At 41.9% G+C, this 23,442-nt stretch overlaps 2 protein-coding genes across 5 annotated transcripts; one reads left to right on the forward strand and one right to left on the reverse strand.

Moving 5' to 3' along the window:
• Positions 1-609: 609 nt before the first annotated feature.
• Positions 610-13,033, reverse strand: LOC138971213 (PHD finger protein 13-like). 3 transcript variants are annotated; one of them, XR_011457197.1, is made up of 6 exons: positions 12,896-13,033; positions 12,484-12,524; positions 10,480-10,614; positions 9,015-9,336; positions 5,331-7,887; positions 610-4,319 (listed from the first exon to the last, which is right to left on the reverse strand). XR_011457197.1 is itself a non-coding variant. In XM_070343888.1 (5 exons), the coding sequence occupies exons 1-5, from the start codon at positions 12,900-12,902 to the stop codon at positions 7,673-7,675; spliced, it is 720 nt and encodes a 239-aa protein (XP_070199989.1). In that variant the 5' UTR covers positions 12,903-13,033; the 3' UTR covers positions 610-7,672. The 3 variants fall into 3 exon arrangements, 2 of the variants coding, with proteins under 2 accessions (XP_070199989.1, XP_070199991.1); XM_070343888.1 differs by having other exon boundaries at positions 610-7,887; XM_070343890.1 differs by lacking the exons at positions 12,484-12,524; positions 12,896-13,033 and adding an exon at positions 11,157-11,196 and having other exon boundaries at positions 610-7,887.
• Positions 13,034-13,306: 273 nt separating this feature from the next.
• Positions 13,307-19,629, forward strand: LOC138971210 (uncharacterized). Of its 2 annotated transcripts, none has more exons than XM_070343884.1 (3): positions 13,307-13,413; positions 16,117-16,340; positions 17,224-19,629. In XM_070343884.1, the coding sequence occupies exons 2-3, from the start codon at positions 16,176-16,178 to the stop codon at positions 18,367-18,369; spliced, it is 1,311 nt and encodes a 436-aa protein (XP_070199985.1). In that variant the 5' UTR covers positions 13,307-13,413; positions 16,117-16,175; the 3' UTR covers positions 18,370-19,629. The 2 variants fall into 2 exon arrangements, with proteins under 2 accessions (XP_070199985.1, XP_070199986.1); XM_070343885.1 differs by having other exon boundaries at positions 13,320-13,495.
• The last annotated feature ends 3,813 nt before the right edge of the window (positions 19,630-23,442 follow it).

Consider the following 23,442-nt stretch of genomic DNA (forward strand, 5'->3'; position numbering starts at 1 on the left):
ATAACTTCAAGGATATGTAGAAGAATTTTTGTTTGTTTATTTGTTGTTTAACGTCCAGCCGACTACGCAGAGCCATATCAGGACGAGGAAGGGGGGGATGAAGGGGGCCACTTGTCAAGCGATTCCTGTTTACAAATGCACTAACCCATTACTTGTGTCCCAGCAGGCTTTAGTAAAACTAAATTAATACCTACTGGAAGATTACCAGTTTCCAGTATGTTAAAATAGGCTTAACCTATCTACTGCTGGACTTACATCAGAACACTAGCAGATTAAACTATACATGAATCGCGAGACAAGCGGCAAGAGAAGAGATTTTTGGAAAAAATATAGGTGAATGAGCAAGAAGGCAGAAAAAAAAGAATTCATGAAGAAAAAGAGAGCATGACAGGAAAGAGGAACCAAAAATCTACCTAACAGCAAACTAGAAAGCTCCTGCGGTTCCAAAAACAGGAGAGGCCTTTAATTTCATAACCGCAGTGCCCCACTGCGGGAATGTAGAAGAATGAAGTAACATTCATCTGATCTCGACTCAAGTACATGTAGCAGCTTCACCCAACCAGGCACATAAAATGCAAGCACACCAGTACAAATCTGACACAAAATGCATGACTTCTAAAATAGAACTTTTAATTTTGGTTTCATCATTCACTTGCATACGCAGTTAATCGCTAAGTGGAGTAATCTTGCTTGCGCCACACAAAGAACGACAACGAACATGAAAATGCATAAGAATTCTTTTGTGTCCATTGGAGATGATAAAACGGTACATAATTCTTATTCACAAACAATAATGCACAAATCATTTCTGTGGATTTCTACAAATTCTATGCGATAACCCTGCACAGTCAATCTTATCATATCACAAACGAAAAAGGTTCTCTCACATATCCGTGTGGATGATTCATTCAGTTACATTCATGCCCACACTAAATAGTAATTCCGAGGACGCACAGAACAAAATATGAGACATTTGCATACCCATTGCATTCATGTACTCGTATACCATATGTGGCATGCAAGACCGTCACACAGACAAGCCACAGAAACGTTCAATAAAAGTGTCAAGGCACAAGATATTGGGGTGCTGCCAAATTCAAGTGTTCTTTGAACATGGTCACAGTAACATCCAACTGGCAACACAACTCATTGCCTAGTTCCTTCCAGATAGACAAATACATGATGTCACTAGGTAACCAACCATGGGATATGCTGTAGTACAGTCATAAACTGACAGACAACCATATAGGAATAAATGATAACCTCTACAAGTAGTTTTTCAGTCAAAATATCTGTACAATATTGTGGAGTGGAATAAGTCCAATGTTAAATTATGTCTTTTCCTTTTTAAATGGAGCAAAGAAAAAAATGTCATATAGAGAATTCTGTCACCTCTGAGCTGTTATATCCAATACTTTTAAAGCACACTTCCCAGACTCATCACTACGGCGGTTCCCTGCAATGAGAGGCCCCTCTAATGTAAGAGCACCTCCCATTAAAGGACACCTGTTTGCCCTCTGCCCATTTGCATGACCAAAACATACCTGTCATGACAGACCACAGTATCCATCATTGTGACCCACCCAATTGGACAGAAACCCATCTAGGGATGGCTAAGTACTATCAGACAACGCTCAGTAACAACACACTTAAGACATTCTTTCCGTTTTGAGGGGGCCTAAAAACAAATGTATTCATACTCTACCTGATAAACAAGTATACTTCTTCAGCTAGTTTAACCTGCCTCATCTTACTCCATCAAATACATGTACCCCAAACTACACCTGCAAATAAAATATTGCACAAGGGAGGTTTATTTTTCAATGTGCCATGCCCAGAAGAATGCAAGTCTTCTCGACATCAGCTAAAATAAGAAAGAAATAGGTTTGTCTAACCCAGGTATATCCATCACACGGTCCATTCCTTGTCGTGGTGTGATGGCTTGCGTGCCTCAGTAACCCGGAGAGCTATGCCAGCGGGAGCTTCAGCTCCTGGTAGGGTCACCCTTGCTGGACAGGTCGAAGGATAGAGGTCAGACAAAATTGGACCACCTCGTTCAGAGGTTTGCGTAGGGCCAACACCCCTGCCTAGAAAACAAACAACGTTACAGAAGCATTGACGACGAATCAAAATCAACCTGACCTGGGAGAGGAAGGTCCTTCACATGGAAGGCTTATGACGCAGTGCAAGCCAAAAGGAAGCTGCAAGGCCAACTCCCCTTCTAACCCCCAGGAAAACCACAAGAATTACTACATGGAACATCAGGACGATGTACGAAACAGGGCGGACCGTCCAGGTAGCACAGGAGATGAGGAACTACAACATCTCACTCCTTGGACTGTGTGACAAGGTGGCTACAAGCAGGCCAGCTGAGGCTAACATCTGGAGAGACGCTGATATACTCTGGACACACAGAGGAGGGCGCCCCACACACTGAGGGCGTGGCCCTTATGCTAGCACCGGAGACACAGCGTGCGCTCATCGGCTGGGAACCTGTCAGTCCACGCATTATTATAGCCAAGTTTGCCACCAAGAAGAGCAAAATCAAACTGAACGTCATCCAATGTTATGCTCCCATCAACAACGCGGAGGATGAGAAGAAGGATGATTTTTACCATCAACTGCAGGCTGTATTAGACAGAAGAGGAGCAAAAGACATCACCATCCTCATGGGCGACCTGAATGCCAAGATAGGGTCAGACAACACAGGTCATGAGGAGGTCATGGGGACGCATGGACTAGGACGGATGAATGAAAACGGTGAACGCTTTGCAGACCTGTGCTCCATGAATCAGCTGGTGATAGGAGGAAGCATCTTCCCTCACAAGAAGATCCACAAAGCCGAGATGTACGTGTGATGCGAGGTGCTGACATGTCATCAGATCACCACCTTCTAGTGATGACAGCAAACTTCGACTGAAGAAGCACACCACTTCAACCATAGTGCGCACAAGATACAACGTGGGACTGCTCAGAGACAGAGGTGTACAGACAGCATTCCAGCTCAGCCTTTCCAACAGGTTCAAGAGCAAGAGCTGTATGAAGATGCTGAGACAGACATCGAGAGCCAGTGGCAACACACTAAGAAACTCTGGCAAGACACCTGTGAAGAAGTCCTGGGCAAGAAGAAAACTCAGCACAAAGAGTGGATCTCCGCTGGCACCCTACAAAAACTCGAAGCCAGGAAGGAAAAGAAAGCTGCGCTGAATGTGAGCCGAACAAGAACAGCCAAGGCAAAAGCGCAAGAGGAGTACACTGCTGGTGAAAAAGAAGTGAAGAAAAGCATCAGAACAGACAAGAGGAACTACATAAACAGCCTGGCTAGTCAAGCAGAGGAGGCTGCAGGACAGGGAAACCTTAGAAAACTATATGTGGTAACCAAGAAACTTGCAGGCAAGTTCCAGCAGACCAGCAAGCCAGTCAAAGACAGACATGGAAACCCACTCACAACAACAGAAGAACAGCTGAAGAGATGGGAAGAACATTTCACGGAACTGCTGAACCGACCGGCCCCAGAAGTATCACCAGACATTCCACCAGCAGAGTCAGAGCTGCCGATAAACTGTGACAAACCATCAAAAGCAGAGATCAGGAAAGCCATTATGTCCCTGAAGAATGGCAAGGCAGCAGGGCCGGACGATATACCAGCAGAAGCAATCAATGCTGATATGGTGACAGCCGTCAACATGCTGCACAGCCTCTTTAGTAAGATCTGGAAGGAAGAACAAATACCAGCCGAGTGGAAGGAAGGAATCCTCATCAAGCTGCCGAAAAAGGGGGACCTCAGCAACTGCAACAACTACCATGGGATTATGCTCCTATCAGTGGCCGGCAAAGTCCTCAAAAGAGTTATTTTGGAGCGAATGAAAGAGTCAGTTGATGCCAAGCTCCAAGACCAGCAGGCAGGTTTTCGCAGGAATAGATCCTGTGCAGATCAGATTGCCAGTCTGCGCATCATTGTAGAGCAGTCACTGGAGAGGAACTCTCCCCTCTACATTAACTTCATAGACTATGAGAAGGCTTTTGACAGCGTGGACAGACAGACGCTGTGGAAGCTGCTAAGGCACTACGGAGTGCCCGAGAAACTCATCTCACTAGTTCAGCAAACCTACCAAGACATGAACTGTAGGGTAGCGCACGCGGGCCAGTTGTCGGACAGTTTCGATGTTAGAACTGGAGTCCGCCAGGGTTGTCTACTGTCGCCTTTCCTCTTCCTCCTGGTCATTGACTGGATCATGAAGACCACCACAGCAGGCAGGAACAACGGTATACAGTGGACACTCTGGACACAGCTGGACGACCTCGACTTCGCTGACGACCTGGCACTCCTCTCGCACAACTTCAACCAGATGCAAGACAAGACCACTCGCCTGGCAGCAACATCAGCCAAGACAGGGCTCAGGATCAACAAGAGGAAAACAGAACTCCTGAAGATCAACACCACTGCCAACACGCCAGTTACGGTAGGTGGAGAGCCAATCCGAGAGGTCGAATCTTTTGTATACCTGGGAAGTGTGAGCAAGGGGGCACTGACAGAGACGTCGCTGCCAGGACTGGGAAGGCACGAGCAGCCTACATCATGTTGAAGAACATCCGGGCCTCTAGAGAGCATAACCACCAAGCTGCGCATCTTCAACTCCAATGTCAAATCGGTTCTACTCTACGGCTCTGAGACATGGAGAATGACCAAGGTGACACAGCAGATGATTCAGACTTTCATTAACACCTGTCTGAGGCGCATCTTCAAGATCAGATGGACAGACAAGATCTGCAACGAAGAGCTGTGGCAAAGGGCGGGCCAAGAGCCCGTTAACAGCCAGATTCTGAGGAGAAAATGGGGCTGGATTGGACACACCCTTAGGAAACCAACATCCAGCATCACCCGCCAGGCTCTCACTTGGAATCCACAGGGGAAAAGAAAGAGAGGGAGGCCAAGAAACAGCTGGAGGCGGGACACAGAGGCAGAACTGAAGAGGCAAGGCAACAGCTGGGCAGAAGCGGAGAGAACAGCCCAGAACAGGTGCGATGGAGAAATGTTGTCAATGGCCTATGCTCCGCTGGGAGCAAAGGGCCTAAGTAAGTAAGTAACCCAGGTATATAAGGGCCTTTGTTTCCAGAGTTTGCAAGAGACCTCAGGCTAGGTACTCTCATAAGAAGAAACAACTAATGCGAACAAAAGGAAAACTTGACCGATGATCTCTGTACCCTTTCTCTAAGTCTAAGTACCCTCATTGGCAGAAAAAAACCGCTTTCTGTAAACAAAAAGACAACCTAACTGGTCAACACTATCTTCTTTCTTTAGCTGTTTGCCCAGTGACTGAACAGCATACCTCACTCAAAACAGTATCGACACTATTATGCAACAAGAAAAGAACCATGCAAGATAGCACCAGAAGTCAATGCACACAGAAATGAATAAAACCAAGCACCCAAAAATGAATGAAAAAAGGACCTTTTGCGCAAATCGGATCTACCATTGTTAATGTTATGTCAGCTCTAAAAGACCCGACAAGAGAACAACTTGTATGTAAAATGAGATTCCACATCACACATCTCTGCAGACATGACATGTATGTATACACTTTAGCTATAGTATAAGAACAAAATGTTGGGTTCCAACAAATTCGCTGGATCATTTAAATAAACACTACATGTACTAGAATTAACAAACGTGGGAATTTGGAACAAATGAGCAATAAGACATATCACGGGAACATCTCAGGCTCCTCCCCCCAAAAAAAGAAACCCAAGAAATTAACTGTGCCCCTCACTCATTCACTCCAACTGATTCAAACTACAACTACAATGGCACCCCCCCCCCCCCCCCTTTTTGAGAGCATGCTAGCACAGTCTGTCCATAAACTCTGCAATTATCCCCAGTTGACTACCTCCCCTGCCTCATTTTCTCAGAGTTGAAGCCGTCTTAAGGGCTGTTTCTTTCTTTCTTTCTTTGGTGTTTAACGTCGTTTTCAACCACGAAGGTTATATCGCCACGGGGAAAGGGGGGAGATGGGATAGAGCCACTTGTCAATTGTTTCTTGTTCACAAAAGCACTAATCAAAAAATTGCTCCAGGGGCTTGCAACGTAGTACAATATATTACCTTACTGGGAGAATGCAAGTTTCCAGTACAAAGGACTTAACATTTCTTACATACTGCTTGACTAAAATCTTTACAAACATTGACTATATTCTATACAAGAAACACTTAACAAGGGTAAAAGGAGAAACAGAATCCGTTAGTCGCCTCTTACGACATGCTGGGGAGCATCGGGTAAATTCTTCCCCCTAACCCGCGGGGGGGTCTTAAAGGCTGTACCACTCTACATACTTGGCAGAAAAACTATGTACTGTCATGGCGTTATGCATATATATATATCCATGATTCCATCCTTTCTTTTTCTATTTGTCATGTCTCATGGCAACAGTCCCAACATCTCTCAATCAAATCATGAATGCACATGGGTGAATAAATGACTTCTGAAACACAACGAAGCAACCCTTTCTTTCCTTGAACATATTATACAACTGTACCATGCATTTTTTTTTTAACGGAAAAACTATCAATTTAATAATGCACATACACTCTCACAGTCACAATCAATGAAGTGAAAGGCTTCTTTTTCTTCGAAATGTACCAATCCACAGGTACATTATCTACAATATGGTATTCCCCTTCATTGACTCTGTTGACGCCCGTTTTTAACCCGCATGCTTCCCAATTGCAAACATCCTTACAACCAAGTCGAGGATACAGTTACTATCACCAAGCACTTGGTGTCCTAAGGGTAACTAAAATATGCAGAACATTGCAGATGTAATGCTTCACTCAGGTTGCATGAACACTGTGAAAACAAGAGACACACACTGATTAACTTAGCTAAGGTCACCATGAAATGTGCGAAACATTTCCTTTTGACCCGCCAACCATCTACCTTGCCTGTCAGATAATGGGGTTTCCTTTCAAAAGTTATGGACAGAAGTTGAGCACTTTTGACATTTTAATCTTTGATCCATCTTCTTGAACTTTAATGAAAGAACTACAACTTTCTGTGCCACTACCAATGTACCACACATCACTCTCATTCCTTACAGTTCTGATAAACTGAACTGTGTAGGCTACCACAGGGACGATAAGCACATCACACATGCACTAGACACACACGCATCCACATCAATGCCCAATTTGTACACAACATATGCTGAAATATACACAGTTTTCAATGTCCACAGTAAGACAAATTGCCACCAAACGCAGGTTGCAAAACAGTCGCTCTGGAATGGCACATTATTGCAAGAAGTTTATCACAAAGTAGCCGCACAAACTCTGGTACAATGTAATTCATGTCTGTGATCTGAATCGAGTACTGAGCTGAGCAATCCTTCATTGTTCTCACACCTTAAATTCTTAGAATAAGGCATCAGTGAGCATTTTACAGAAAGAAAACTGGCACAGATTCCACTGTTCATTCTTAGTTTCAGATCAGAACACACTGACGCTGCAAAATCGTCACCATGTTTTGCTCACCAGCAAGTTTTCAACCATCACCCATATCCATTCACCTGAACTCTTTTCATCATAGTTAATACTGAGCAGCTCACACAGCATGCTGAGCAAGCTGTTTTGCTTGGGTAGCTGCCAAAGAATGTACACGTCTGCAACTCCTGGACCGTCAGGGATCGAACCGTTTCTTGTTGGCTCTCTGGCGAACAGATTTTCGTTTTGTCTCCTTACGAGCAACACACTTCGGGCACATGTAGTCTCCGTCTGGATTTGGGTCTTTGCGAATCTTCACACAGGAGAAATGCAGCCACTTTTCACACTCATTGCAGAAGATCATGTTTCGGGATCCATGGGGTTTCAAACACCAACAGGTGATCTCAAAGCCTGAAACAATACAACCAGGCAAGTAGGTAAATGACATGCTATGAAATAACTGCAGAACCTCCCCTCCTCGACCAACTGCGGATCCAGACATGGCCTGACCAAACAGATCTGAGGACCAAAATGTGGGGAGCACTGGAGGACCTGGAAAGAACATCCATGTTCATGGCATCCTCCAGATTCCGAGTCTGACACAACCGTCGTACGAAGAAGAAGAAGAAGAACTGCAGAACCGTTTCAGAATTTTTTTTATCATTTTTCACTACACTGGCAAGTTTGCAAAAAAGATTTGAAAACACAAGCAAACTACTCTGTCAGAATATTAATAGACACTCAAAAACTGTCATTGGCACAACTGTAATCACTCAAAACACAGTTGTCATAAGGACTAGGTCAATAAATCGTCCCTGCAATTTACAAACCTTGCATCTCAATTTATGAGGTTTTGGAATTAAAAGAATAGTTAGCTCCTGTTTTTTGCCCATGTGGTGAGAAAAGCTTTTATTTCTAGCTGCTTTTTAAAGTGAGAAAAAGTTCTTGAGAAGAAAACTTATTTTCATTTGTATCTTGGGAGCGCAAAAAAGCAACCACTTAAATGTGTTTAAACTTACAAGGTTTTCATGTGACATTTGGACAGAAACTATGTCATTACATGGAAAATATGAGACTGCTGGTGTTGTATCTTTAGTTTACAAATATTTTTTTCACAGAAATATGAAATATGGCCACTGAAGGTTAGGTGACAAAAGGGACAAAAACTCATATAATTCTCATTTTGGATGACTCTTGACTTTAGGATAAAAAGCTCCAATATCTGAATATTTTCTTAGTTGTATCGAACATCATTAACAATTGACATTAACTAAAAATGTTACTGCAATTGCCCTGTTCTAAAGCACTATCAACCCATGAATCAAAGTTATATTGGATGTGGTGAATGTTCCAAAAAAATTTTTGTCTTCGTTTTTATTACAAAATAGCAAAAATTCAGATATGAGGTTTGTGAATTACAGCGATAAAATGCAAAGCGAGAAAACAGAGATTAAGCCAAAAAGAACCCCCTCTTCCTCCTCCACGCACATACACAAAAAAAGAACGGCAGCTCAACAAATGAAAAGAGAGCAACTTACTTTCATGAAATATAGTCCCCCCAGTGTATTTCTCATTATCGTCAAAACCGTCTGCGTCAGGGTCGTGAGGGGGAGATGATGCCCAGGAACTGGCAGCAGAATCAGTTCCAGAGTTATGTGCAGGAGAGCCAGCTACAGAATGGTGTGTGGGAGAAACTGCTGTGGATATCTGCGGCGTGAATGCAGCTGCCTGACTGAGGGACATGTGGTCAAAAGCTCCTTCATAATGTGGCGAATTCCCGTTCTCCGAGGCTGAAGATGTGACGCTGGATGCTGTGTCTGCAGAGCTTGGGGCGTCATGTGACCGAACTATGGAACTGAACTGCAACAGTCAATTACATCATGTGACCTCGCAGCATAGATCACCACAGGAGTTGAATCACAACTGAAGGTGAGAGAAATCTTTATGACTAATAGCACTTCAGATGACAAAGAAATGAAAAGTTAGCACAGAAAAATGTACCTACATAAAAACTGGACAAATTCAAAGCAAGCACAGAAATGTCCCAGACACTAGGCAGATATTCACGTACATCCCTTTTCTAACTTCAGCTACAAGTAAGAAATAACCCCTAAAATATAAATACAGTAAAAACTCCCACTAACGACCTTGAAAATGTCCAGAAAAATCGGTCGTAAAAAGGAGGGGTCTTTATCTGGAGTTTGGGAGGTATCATTTTTTTCACAGGGGTGGCAACTGTTGGACAGTTCAGTCTTGAAAGTTGTGTCCGTTATCCTATTTTTGTTCCCATTTGATGTGCATATGGATAAGCATGATGTACGTGCATACACCAGCGCACAGGCATAACACACACACATGCGCGCGGTCTCATAGGTAAAACTCGGTGATTGAACCCGGGTAAGAAGGTCAGTGTCTGTAACCTCAGACAGGAAGAGTTTCCTCCCTGACATCAAAGGAGACCCTCCCATAGGTAAAACTTGCTCATTGGCAAGTATGGTCATTGACCCGAGATCTTAGTTGATGAGCACACACGCAGTACGTACACAGCAATTCATAACTGAGTTGTCATTCTAACTGCCCCTACCCAACCCCTCCCATCCCCCCTCCCCCCCCCCCCCCCCCCCCCCCCCCCACTTCAAGGGCAGTCATTCAATTGTGACAGCAACAGGTGAGAAGATGACAGCCGCGGGCCACTGGACTTGCATGTACTACTGACTACAGACTACCACCCCTGACTCTTGATGCGTGACTAATGACGTGCGTGTTACGCGTAATTTTACGAACTGTGACACTCACTGGTTAAAAGGTCAAAGTCGTTATTGACCCTAAGTTGGTAGGTCGGTCGTCGTTCTTGTGAGGTTAGTTACAGTGTGAAAAGCATCCGTGCCGAGAAATTCGGTCGGCAAAAGGAGGGGGTCGTTCTTGGGAGAGGTCGTTACGGGAGCTTCCACTGTATCTGGGCAGATACCTTACACTTGTCTGAATTTGAGCAATTTTTCTTACATCATCCCTCCACTGCAGGTAAGGTTTGTAGTTTGCAGCAGTCAGCAACAGGTGGGTACCCCGCATGTACAGCTCTTGTACTGACATATTGCTTATTGTTCTCTTGAGTTTGATCTCTGGTTCAAAGGACACATCCTGAAAATAAAAACAAAGTTAAATTTCAAATTTTAACATGTTAAACAATCGTGCAAGCAAATAATGATCTCAGGAGTTTTAAAAATGCTGGAAGTGGAAGTCTGCCAATTGTCCAAAGAAATATGTTTGTCATCATTTTCACGAGTTTTCATTCATAACCAGCTGGGGAATAAATAATGCTCTTGCCCATGTAACAAATCGAGGTGGCGAATTGATTTGAGCTTTCAGGTTAGTTAGTTAGCTGTTGCTTTTCGGGTCCAGCGGACCATAATAGGCCAAATCAGGACCCCAGCTTTCAGGTGAAACGTGGATTGTCAAAGTAAACGCCAATGAGGCTGATTGTTTGATGCGTGGAACCATCGCGGCTTTGGATTTGTGTTTCCGAGGACAACGATAGTAAGCATTCACTCTCAAAGACCAAATCAATGTTTATAATTACCGCAGCAACTCATGGTCAATTTGCAACTTATCCCTGTAATCGCAAAATACACAATGAAAAGTCATAAAACACTTAAAAGAAGAGAAATATGCTCAAAACTTACTGAACTCGCAAATGTGATCGCAGCTCTGTACATTTTCAGACTGGAACAAAAGCGACAAACAAGTTTGACATCACAGACAAGTATGACGTGTTATCTCAAACTAGTGTGACACGCTTTGCAGCCCGGAATATTGCATTCTAAAAATTGGTCTCCCTGTGGGTTATTGTGCATACAGTTGCACTTCCAAAATGATGACAAAAACAATGTTTCCTGTCAGACCAGCATTTTTGTGTTGGTCCTCGGGGAGCATATATAGCCTTTTGTGACATATTTATCAACCATGGCCTTCGTCGATAAAGATCAATCAATAGACGATACGGTCCCCTCGGACCAACAAAAAAAGCTGGTCTGTCAACAAGCCACCAAACATTTTATAATGTTTGGGTGGGTAGAAAAAATAAACATACCCTTTTCTAACTTCCATTCAATCAATTCAGTTCACGGACAAACTCACACAACAACCATGTCTCAATCTCCTACTGCATGTTTACACTTACAGCAAATTACTACTAAAAAAAAAAGAAACAACTGAAGAAAGATGCGTAGTTAGTAGCACTGTTATCAGCACTAAATGATAACTGTGTTCAACAGTTCAGGGAGGACACATGCATTCTTAAAAATAAAATACAGAGAAATAGGCAGCAACACAGTCTTCTAGTTTTAGATACATGTATCAACAGAGTGATAACAAACATTAAAACAGCAACATTGGCAGTTTTAACCTGATTGTCTCATGTTCTTTCCAAATCAAATATTGAATCGACATCTTTCAGGACACGGTCGACAACAAAAATTGCCATGGATTTCCAATGTCAACTGACTTTTTACTTTGAATCTGGCACTACTTGACATAGACATATTGCCTGAATTGAGCCCCAATTCTCATGTGTCCTACTCTCACAAGTAATTGCCTCTCATTTAACATGTTTCATTACTGTCATGGTGATTTTTCTGGTTAAATACCATGTGCTCGGGTTAACTTTACGTTAGATTTTGGCTCCTGGAGATTCAGAAGTAGAAACTCGGAAAGGAAAACCAAAACTGAACCTGATGAACCTTAATTCCTGTGATCGTCTCGAAATTAAACAAACGCAAACATTGGTATTTCTTTTGTTGAAAACAAAGCGCCATAAAAGCTGCCGTGATTAACGACATCATGAGGGTAAAGAAACAGGAGATTGCATGTCCCGCTGTAACAAATCATGGCCGCCATCTTGTGCGTTTTTTAACCTGCTTTCTGATGTAAGTGGTCGCTGCATGTTTACGTTGTTGCACAGCTGTCTACGTATTCTTTAGTTCTACAATGAGCAGAAAAGATCAACCATACCTTCGTGTCGCAAGAAGATCTCGGTCTTTTGGTTGTCGTTTCTGTAACAATGACAAAAGCAACTTTCTTGAACGGCCAAAAACAAACCAACGAAGTAGCCATCTTTCAATCTTTGTCTCACATTCAGAAAAGTTTCTGACGACAAAGTAATGTCCCCAGAGCTTAAAAGTGTAACATAGTCGTCTTGTATATCACTCAAGGAAGCAAACTGAAAAACTCCTTGAAAATGTTCACGTAAAACTTCTCAACAAACAACTTTTAAACGTCTTGACTAAGTCTACTTGTGCGCCATTGAGAGTGATATGGGGAAAATGAGACCATGTATGATCGAAAATCTGTTTTGGAGGCCAGGCAGAGAAGATTTGCGACAAAGTCAATGAAATACTAAAGATCTAGATCTGCTTTCACTTACCAGACATGATTAAGGTTCCAGGCACTGACAAAATCGAAGGTTACAGGCCAGTATACTGATGTAGTGATCGAATCCTCCAAACACCAAAATATCTTCACCGACGCACTCAAATGGCCGATCGCGCATCCAATCCAGTCACGTGGGGTCATGAACTTGGCTCATTTGCATACTGAATAACCACCATTACGTCACTCCTCCCCACCAGCAGTGTGTCAACCTTGAATCGTTCCCTCTGCCGGCTAATGCAAGTCTGCATATATGAAGAAAAAGGAATTGTGCGATTAAAGAGCGTAACCACGCACATGGTTTTTGAAAAAAGAGTGTACACATTCCTTGTGTTTTAACCTTGAAGTACAGCTCCATGGTCATGTCGACACACAAATCCACAACAAGGTATTATGGGATAGCATGCCGGAAGGTACACAAAAACCACGAGTATCCTCCCGTAGATTCAAACCACAGAGTTTTGCCGAGTTCCTCGGCTACTTTACAGGCATTCACTGATTCAGCATCAGAGTGTAAGTGGTGTATTGGAGGTGATATGCCCGAAATTTAAACAAAACAATTTTATCAGCTTCATGAGAAAACGGTCATGATCTGGTAAGTTCCAGGCATACACTCTGTGCCTGTGGAACAAAATTACAGAGAAAGGCGAGATACATGTATTCACTTGGAATCATTTTCAGAGACAGACATAGCAAGGAGGGAACTCATATTGGCTTTGTAATTCCGTGACGAATTCCGTGATGGGCGGAATAGCGTCTGCAGCAGTCTCAACTTCCATAAACATTTGATCAACACAAGTTGACCAGACAAAGTCTTGGGTCTACTTATGAGCTGACACAAAGGGGTGATTGTAAACCAGTAAATGGTTCAGTCCCTAGCAAACCCGCCTAGTTTCATCCATCAAACTTTTTACACGACAGTGAGAAAGCACAGGTTTACTTCCCTGTGTGTAGGTTTGTCTTTCTGTTAAATTAATTTAAAACTGAAATAAAAGACTACAATAATATTGTAAACAAACAAAAAAAGTGTTAAGTTAATCGAACTGTTACTGTTACTGTTATAGATCAAATAAATTATGGCAAATTATATCTACCAAAAGGCATACATTGACACTGACAATGATTTAAAATACTGCAGAGAATAAATTAAGTGTTCATTCAATCAGGGACCTATATTGATTCACTAGATGATTACCCGCTTCGCCGGGTACCGGCTTCCCCGGGAAGAAGTAGAACCGAATACCAGGCTGCGCCTGGGACCCGGCAAGCCGGGTGCACGAAGGAAAGGAGATAAACGCGCAAAACACTGGAGACCTTCTAAAAATAGTAATGTGCAGTGACCTTCTATAAATAGTAACGTAGTAACGGGAATATGGATTGACGCCACACAAAGGAAGGGAGATAAACGCGGCTGAAAACACTGGAGAAGATAAGGAAGAGTTACTGGGAATGGTGAAATGAACAGAAAAACCAAAATCGGTTCAGCGCTGTGCGCTGAGAGCACGTGTTGAAAATTCTCATCAACCAGGTTGTGTCCGGGGTCTAGCTGAATATGCCCACCAAATTTGAAGCAGATCCATCGAGAACTTTGGCCGTGCATGGCGAACAGACACACAGACACAAGTCAATCAATCAATCAATCAATCAATGAGTCTTATATCGCGCATATTCCGTGGGTACAGTTCTAGGCGCTCTGCAGTGATGCCGTGTGAGATGAAATTTTATACGGCCAGTAGATTGCAGCCATTTCGGCGCATTACCTTTCACGGCCAATTATTCCAAGTCACACGGGTATAGGTAGACAATTATTAACTGTGCCTAAGCAATTTTGCCAGGAAAGACCCTTTTGCCAATCGTGGGATCTTTAACGTGCACACCCAATGTAGTGTACACGGGGGGAGGTTCGGACACCGAAGAGAGTCTGCACACAAAGTTGACTCTGTGAAATAAATTTCCGCCGAACCTGGGATCGAACTCACGCTGAAAGCGGCCAACTGAATACAAATCCAGCGCGCTACCGACTGAGCTTTTTTCCCGCCCCACAAGTCGTATATATATTGCACATGCTACTGCATGGTTTTATTGTGTTTAAATTACATTTAAGCAGGGGTGTCATTTGGTTCGGCCAATCGCCGATTTTGTTTACTTTGGCTGAAACTTTTATGACCTAATTGACCAAATTACCAAATATTCGTCTGAATCGGGCTTTTTTTGGTGGTTTTTTTTTTCTTTTATCAGGCTTTGATTGCTAGATTTTGCTGCCAATGTACTTAGTCAGGTGACTGCCGTTTATTTTCTTCACGAATGCCAAAAACGAAACAATGTTTTGAACGGAAGCCATAAAAATTTACGAAAATTATAGCTGCCAGAGTGGTTTCCCACTCTCTCAGCGTTTCCGTCCGCCTGTTCGTGATACTGATAGTTTCTCCGTCAGTCAGTGATTTGGATTTGGGGGAGGGGGGGTGGGGGGCATTTTATGACATCTTTATGGAAAATGAAACAATGCAGTAATGGTGTGACTAACAGCTGAGCATGATTTAGTTTTACTTGTGTTATTCTTCAAACACATGTTTCCTAGTCATGGTACACCTCTCTGACTCCAGAACACTCACATTTTGGACACACATCAGTGACAGTCTGTTTTCGTTTTACTGGTGTTCTGCCATTCTTATTTTTGTTCTTGTCAACTTTGATAGAATCTGTCACAATGTTATGTGACAGTGTCAGAATGTGTTTATGTTTTATTGATGTTTACCAGTCATGTTTCCCAAGGATTGTCAAGATTTGCACAAGATTGGAAGAGTTTTATTGTTTTACTTTCAAGAAATTTAAGTTAAAGGTTTGAACAAGTTTCAGAGAATTGATCTAATTTTTAGTTATATTCGCAAAGTTAATTGTTTTGGTTGCAGTATGCAACATATTTTCTGTACGTCCTAAGATAATGATTGTATTGGTGTTCCCCTCTTGTGCTTCAATGTTACGGCGACTTTTGATGAGCCAAAATAATAGCTGAAAATTTTCCGAAATGTCCTAAAGCTCTCTGACAGTTTCAGCCAAATGTCCCAACATGAAAATTTCCAGCAACACCCCTGTTAAGTGTATACTGATAGAACTTATAAAAAACAGAAACATTATTTATTTATAAATATAAATGTTATAATTGAGCAATTACCTGTGCTTAAATTTTCTTCATCTGTATTTTATTGTGCTGTGCAGCTCAGCATGAACCACACTGAATCTTAAACAGTGGACATGACTATTGACACTGGCAAAGGATGGCGAGACGCAGAAAAAAAGAGAGTTCCAGAAAGCGTTCACTCCTGTTCGAGGAAAGTCCTGAGGAAAGCAGGCAGTGCAGGCGATTGCTCAGCCCTGTGCTCTGCGTTGATCACCCCGTAACTGCTCTGTCTGTTCCAGTTGATGACACCAACCTCACTTGGGTAGGTGCAGGATTTTTTGCACACACAGATGATCAAAAGAACTAGCCAAAAAGTAGCGTATGGCTGCAAACAGTGTCCATACTGTATAAAGACAGATCCACCAAAACTGTCAGGCTGAACCTGGCTACTATTAAAGTAACTGTCATTGCATCGTTCTTCGCATTCTTTCTCATGGGGTTGGCACAACAAAACGAAGGTGTTGGTTCATGCTTTTTGCTAGATGAGTAATATATATATATATTATATATATATTTGTCTCTCATTCAAGTTTCTTTTCGTTTTGTTTTCATTACTTCATTGTCCCATAGCTGGGAAATTTGGGTAACTTTTTCCCCGGGGAAAGCTAGAAGTAGAACCCACGGAGGTGCGTTACCCAGGTACGTGCGTGTGTGTTTAGGTGTATTCAGTCACAGGCACCTCTGGCAGAATCATCAAGGTCTTTTACATGTCGCAGTGGTGACAATGACATAGGACGAGGAGTGCAACATTGATATATGGCTGTCTTTTAGTCTGCACATCAAGTTGACCTGTGTCTGTCAAAACCAGAGTTCGAACCAATGTCCCACGGATCACAAGTTCAGTGCTCTACCAACTGAGCTACCGGGCCATTCAGATTAGCCACTTTGGCCTCATCTCTGAGGGGCAGAGGGTGAGGTAGGGACTGAACTAGCCAATCAAGACACTCATGCCCAAGCAAATCTGTCACTGGATGCTCATTACTAGCATTAGGATCAATGGAAATTGCAATAGCTCTACCAACATGTACAGAAAAGGGTGCCACAGTGAAAGAATAATTCCCTCAGGGCTTGTCTTATTTTGTAGTCCGCTGCAGCTTTGGCCTTTGCATAAGTTGTTTAAATTTTTTGAAAATCTGTTGCTGCAGGTTTCACCACAGTTCAATGGATTAGCTGTCAGTCATGGAAAACGCCGCCAAGCTCGACGAAGACGAGACAGCGCCGGTAAGAAACTGCATGGAGGGACCTTCAACAAGGAGAACTCCCACATCAATAATTCAAGGGGTGTCACTGGAAAAAAATTCCCTGCCCTTGACTTTGTTGGCGATCCAGCAAAGACGGCACCAAAGCTCCACCATCAGAAGTCATCTGCTGCTGCTGAGTTGATATGCACTGATTGTGATGACGCAAGCACGTCTCTGTCAAAGGCAAAGGGGGGTAAGGGAAAAGAGACACAGCACAAACTTAACCCCAGCAATGAAGGAGAAGCTGACTATGGTCGCAGAGAAACTGTGAGAAAGCGACGCTCATCATATAGAAAATCTACATATGGTCGGCAGCGCTCTTCTCTTGCACCATCTTCAAGTTTGTGCGACGATGAAAGCAATTCAAGTTTCCCTTCGCCAGATCTACCTGTCAAGCTAATTAAGATGAAAACGTTGAAACGGGCGTCTCAGGCTCCTTGTCTGCGAACGTCACAGAATGACTCACAAACAGATGTGGGTGGGATAAAGATAAGGACCAGCAGAAAATCCTATGATTCTGACATTCTGTTGTCACCTCTGGAGACTTCCAATTTATCAGGACTAAATGGACACTCCACCCCAGTGTTGCTAGGAATGAAAGAGCAGTTGCCTCTGAGAGTTGCGTTATTTGCCCCCAGCCCTTCAGATGAGGCGTTTCACAACAACTCTGGCAGCATTTGTCATCAAGGTGATCTGAATAGTCAAAAAGGTGGTGCACATTCAGGCACACCTTGTTCTGGGGGAAGAAATATTCCTTCAGATGATCAAAGGACTGGAGACAGGAGGAAAGAGACGGGCGTCTCATCTCAAAGAAGACATTCCCAGAATTCCCAATGGACGAGTCAGAGATCGACGCCTAGGAGATCCCAAAGACTGCGACAGAAGTGTACTGAAGCTTTGAAGTACCTTCAGCCTGGAACACCAACAAACAGGAGAGCAAGTGTTCTGTGTGAAAGTGGTTTGAACGTTTTAGTGCAAGACACCCCTGAGAGCGAGTATGGCCTGACTCGTAGGCAAAGGCAGCAGATGAAAATTAAACAGAAAACGTGAATGAAAGCTGAATTTGGGTGTGTTCTATTGCAGGTTTGCCAAGCAAGTTTTTTGGTCTCTCTTGAAAGATTTTAGACTCAGAGAACTTTTCTGTAAGTGTAAATGTAATGACATTCTGTCATTTTGTGTGCATGAGATTTGGAGGGTGTGAATAACAAAATGCTGATTCTATTCAACAGTAGAAGAGCAAAATGATGGAAGGTGAATGTGTGGGGCATTCAACTAAAATATTTCAAAGGTTGCAAAATGTTTTTTCTGATTCAACCATGGTGCATTTTTGGTACTTTTATTTGATGTTGCAGTATTTGCCATTACAAAGTAAAACTAAAAGCAAGTTATGGTGCATCTGATGACCAAAGTATGTGATAAGGGAGGATTTGCAATAGAATCAAAATTAAGAAATGAGAGCAATTTACCTTTGATTAGGTTTTGTATCCTTTGTGCATGATAATAATTAATATGGATGCTTTTGATATGTGTACTTTAGGGCATTTATATGTGATTACTGCCAACAAGCATAATGAAATTTCTAGAATAAAATGCATGCCAATTATTATATATATGGTCATTGTAATCACCTACTACCTCATATAAATTTTTGAGGTTTTGGAACTAAATCAATAGTTAGCTCCCTTATTTTTTTGCCCATGCAGTTATAAAAGCTCGTATCTCCAGCTGCTTTTTAACTCATTGTCTCCCAGCTACTCATATGGCTCTATCTGACCAGGTACGAATATATCCGCTCAGACTGTTAGCTTCAGTCGCTTCCAGCGTGTTGATACACAGTTACTACAAAGTTACTACAATTCTGAGTGACCTGCTGCAGCACAGCTGGTCTTGGCTAAAAAAAAACTTGGTCAACATAGGTGGGGTAGAAAGTGTTAAAGTGAGAAATATTTCTTGAGAAGAAAACTCATATCTTCATTTGTTTCAATGGAGCGCAAAAAAAAAAACCTGCTTGGGTTAAACTAACATTACAAAGTTTACGTGCCACATTTTTCGATTTTCTTTAAACAGCAAAAATTTAGATGGGAGGTGTGTGAATTACAGTGACGATATAGTAATACTGTAGCTTGTATAATGTTGTTATTTATATATTTAATTCTGTGAGTGTGAGGAAGCGTACAGCCTATGTATTTTTGGTGTGTTTCTGTTCTTAAAATGGATCAAGAGAATATATATAATGTCATATACAACTTTGGCAATGATGTTTTTAAGAAAAGGTCTTTTGGGAAAAGTGATATAAAGCATGCTATATTATGTCATTGTTTTTGAGTTTGAAGTTTTCTGTGTAGACTTGTAATGTTGAGCTCTCTTTCTCACTCTCTCTCTCTCTCTCTCTGTCTGTGTTCACACACACACACACACACACACACACACACACACACACACACACATCAAGAATGCTCTTCCTTATGATCAGAAGAACAGTTAAGGAGATAACACAGTATTCATGTATGTACATGTATGTATTTACTTCAACGAAAGTAGGTGTCCAAAATAACAAATCTTTGAATTCACAGGTATTTCTGCCAGCGGTGAAGTAACACGTGACAACAACTTGCATCAACAATGATTAATAAAACTTCAACATTTAATAGCATGAGAACAATTTGGTCAGTGACAGTGTTCAGTACAATACTGGCTAGGCTGGCCAGTGCAGCCTGCACATGTGTTATACCTCTGAAATACAATGCAGAGTGGAACCACCAAACTAAAGACTGACTTTCTGTTCATAACTTCTGCAAATGTAACACCATGATAAGAATATTCAGATTCGCTTCTTTTTTTAAACCTTCACAAAGAAGGGTAGATGTGAAAGTCAGATCTACCAGTACCGTTCATGACCTCTGTCTCTCTCTCTCTCTGTCTCTCTCTGTGTCTCTTTCTCTCTGTCTGTCTCTGTCTCTCTCTCTCTCTCTATTACCCCCATAGTTAAGTAAGATTCCTCCTTTTTTAAGACCTGATTTTCTCGGATTTCAAGGCCTTAAAGGGAAGATTCCACTGTACGACTGTTACGTTTACACAGCCAGCTTGAATTCCATGCATATACAAAACAACTAACAAAATCTCGCATCTGAGACTGCATGGACAGAAACCAAAATGGCAATGACTGAGACACTGGCAATTATGCAGAGTGGCCTTCAAAAGCCATGTCCTAATCAAGAGTTGCTTGGTGTGTTGCAGGTCAGCTTCCTGAAAATGAAGTTCTGGGATGGTATGCATGAGAATTTGTCCAACAGGGTGGGACCCAAGCACTGGGTTGGATTATTTCAACCAAACACTTTCAGCGCTTAGGTCCCATCCAGTTAGGCACTTTTTCATGCATACAATGCCTTGTGTTCTGGTCTCAACCATAATATTGATTTCATAAACCCCTTTGGGGTACACCTTATAACAAATGGGGGGAAAAATGTATGAAAATATTCAATGTGATCTACTGGACTGGAACTCTTAGGTGTGACACAGTTTTAAGTAATGACTGCAGCACTGGCCTGTGACATTTGATGTGTGCATAAATAATTTGTTACAATCTTGGTAGCCTTCTTAGAATTAGATGGCCATATGAAAGGAGGAGATGTTTTGTTACCAGGGCTGGTGTGCACAAAAAGTGCCCAACTGGGTGGGAACCAAGTGCTGTTTCGGATTGGCTGAAATCTCAATTTCAGCCAATCCAACCCAGCGCTTGGTTCTCACTCAATTGGGTAGCTTCCAGTGCACACCACCCTGGCTGCCTTGCTCCCTGTAGTCCTACAGCTCTGGTCATGCAAAAAGGTTTTTATTTGCTATTGAAGAGTTACGCCCCTTCGAAACATTGTGGCAAATACACATGATCACTGATCAATGGAGAAAAGTGATTTTGGGGGCAGTGAATAATGAGCTCTCATGAGCATATTTTCAAAATAAAAAGGCATCATGTGGACATTATAACATGCACATCCGAGCTCAAATGGATGAATTATTCAATGTTGCCTCCACTGATCAGGGAAGTGTGTTTTCCGTGCTGAATTACACTGCCAGATGCAAAGGAGGAGGAAAAGGAAGTCCTGCCTGTACTTTGAAAGGGTATAACTTTTCCAGAGCCCAAAACAACCATAACAAGAGTTTCTTTTAGTTTCACTGGACTCAATAATACAGATCATGTCAATCACCCGTTCCGTGCCATTGTTCAGAACTCTAAGATAAAGTGCCTGAGTGAAGCTTCTAATTTGTGCAACATGTTATTTCCGCCCCCAAAATGTAAAAAGATAAGCACACACACACGCACACACACACACGCACACACACACACACACACGCACACACACACCTCTCGTCAACAATATAGAGCATGCCCTATTCTCCAAAGCTATGATAGCATCACCTACGATTTCCCAATAGCTCTCATTCTACAATGAAGTTATGCATTTATTGAGTGTAATGAATTGTGCATAAATCGTAGCAAAATCGCTAAATGTGTTAGCCCCAATAAGCGCATGAGAATCTGGCCATGTTTATACAATAGATCAACAGCCATTCCTCCGAGAATCTTGTACAAATAATTATAACAAAGCCTTTCGTTTTTATTCTTTCTTTCTTTCTCAATGCATCAGTGTGATTGTGGCACAAACAAAGCTGGTCACCAACAGATGTTTACATCAGAATGAAGGGTAGGTAGAACCTCCCATCCCTTAATTAAGAAGTTTTGTCTTTCCAATCTTGGCTTAAACATGTTATGCATTGTTAGATATTGAAGTTTAAAACAGAATGTATGCTGCATGTAGCTATCAGAAAAGAAACAATAGGTCATGGAATGCACTTCAAAAGAGTTATAGTATCACACACAACTTGAGCAATTTCTGTCTGGATCTGTACATTCATTTTAGATACATTGCAACTTCAAGGACATTTCCTTTTAGTGTACTATACAAACACATTGGGGAAATAGCGTTGACATTTTCATTTGAAGAATCACTTCTAGTTGGTTGAATAAAAATGCATTCTAACAAGTACAAAGTAAAAATGCATTCTAACAAGTACAAAGTAAAAATCCTTATTCATGAGGTAATTCATGACTTAAAACTGTGACCATAATGTTAGTAATTTTCAAAAAATGTCACGTGATCACAAAAGTAGACAAGTCCATGGCAGTTTCTGTACATGAAATAAACGCTAAGTATGCATTGCAATGTCAATCACTTCACACACATGCATGCAAAGCTAGCACATAAAGCATGCTGGTTTTAAAAGTATAAAATAGTTATAATTTTTGTATTCAGCAGTTCTGCACTGAAATATGCATGTACTAAACCAACAAAATTAATGTAAACACAAATTATCTCCTGTCCTGAGTTACATGCAAAGACCTTGTGTTAAAATGAAGCTGCCTCAATACAGTACGTGTAAGGCAAGGGGTACTGTAGCTTAAATTTATGTTAGCACATAAACAGTGAACACAAATGCCTGTGTTTAATCCACACAACCATTTTATCCCAAAGTTTACACGTACACAAACCCTTACATTATGATCAGCTCCAGGCCTCAGTTAGCGACACAGTTCAGATGTATTTAAAACTGTTTTAGTGTGACAAGTAGTATTCATAAGGAATTTAGAACAAAACTTTCCTTCTTTGCAGAAAAACATGACATATCCAAATTGCCACAAGGGTTCTTACTTCTTGCCGATAAATCATAAATAAATTGGTCAAAGCTTGCATTATTCAGTAAGTACAAATCAGGTATGTTACAGACGATGTTCAGGAATAACTCTGTCAGGGTTTTTATGAAAGAGTTGGTTTCCCAGACGGTAAGGCAAGTTGTCCTATATATATAGCTCAGTGGGAATAACCAGTGGAGACACGCTGTTGGAGTCACTGTGAATGAGCTCCGATCTATGCATCTTTCTTAAACAGACACTGCACAAACAGCCTTTTTCTTTTGAAAACTTGTCGGATCTCATTATCAACTGAGGTACGTAGAGCATGTCTCCACTTTTTATTCCCAATTGCGTCATCTTCAAGGGATTGTTTGTTTGTTTGTTCGTTCATGGGCTGAAACTCCCACGGCTTTTACTTGTATGACCGTTTTTACCCC

Source organism: Littorina saxatilis, linkage group LG7 (genome assembly GCF_037325665.1).
Source record: "Littorina saxatilis isolate snail1 linkage group LG7, US_GU_Lsax_2.0, whole genome shotgun sequence".
Lineage (NCBI taxonomy): Eukaryota > Metazoa > Mollusca > Gastropoda > Littorinimorpha > Littorinidae > Littorina > Littorina saxatilis.

What these genes read in the sequence shown, in the direction of transcription:
- LOC138971213 (XM_070343888.1), bottom strand. An exon ending in GATCTTCTTGCGACACGAAG is followed by an intron (nt 10,615 to 12,483) that starts GTATGGTTGATC and finishes TTTTATTTTCAG; the next exon opens with GATGTGTCCTTTGAACCAGA. An exon ending in GGGGACTATATTTCATGAAA is followed by an intron (nt 7,888 to 9,014) that starts GTAAGTTGCTCT and finishes GTATTGTTTCAG; the next exon opens with GCTTTGAGATCACCTGTTGG.
- LOC138971210 (XM_070343884.1), top strand. Translation starts at nt 16,176, where the DNA reads ATGGCGAGACGCAGAAAAAAAGAGAGTTCCAGAAAGCGTTCACTCCTG. An exon ending in ATGACACCAACCTCACTTGG is followed by an intron (nt 16,341 to 17,223) that starts GTAGGTGCAGGA and finishes CTGTTGCTGCAG; the next exon opens with GTTTCACCACAGTTCAATGG.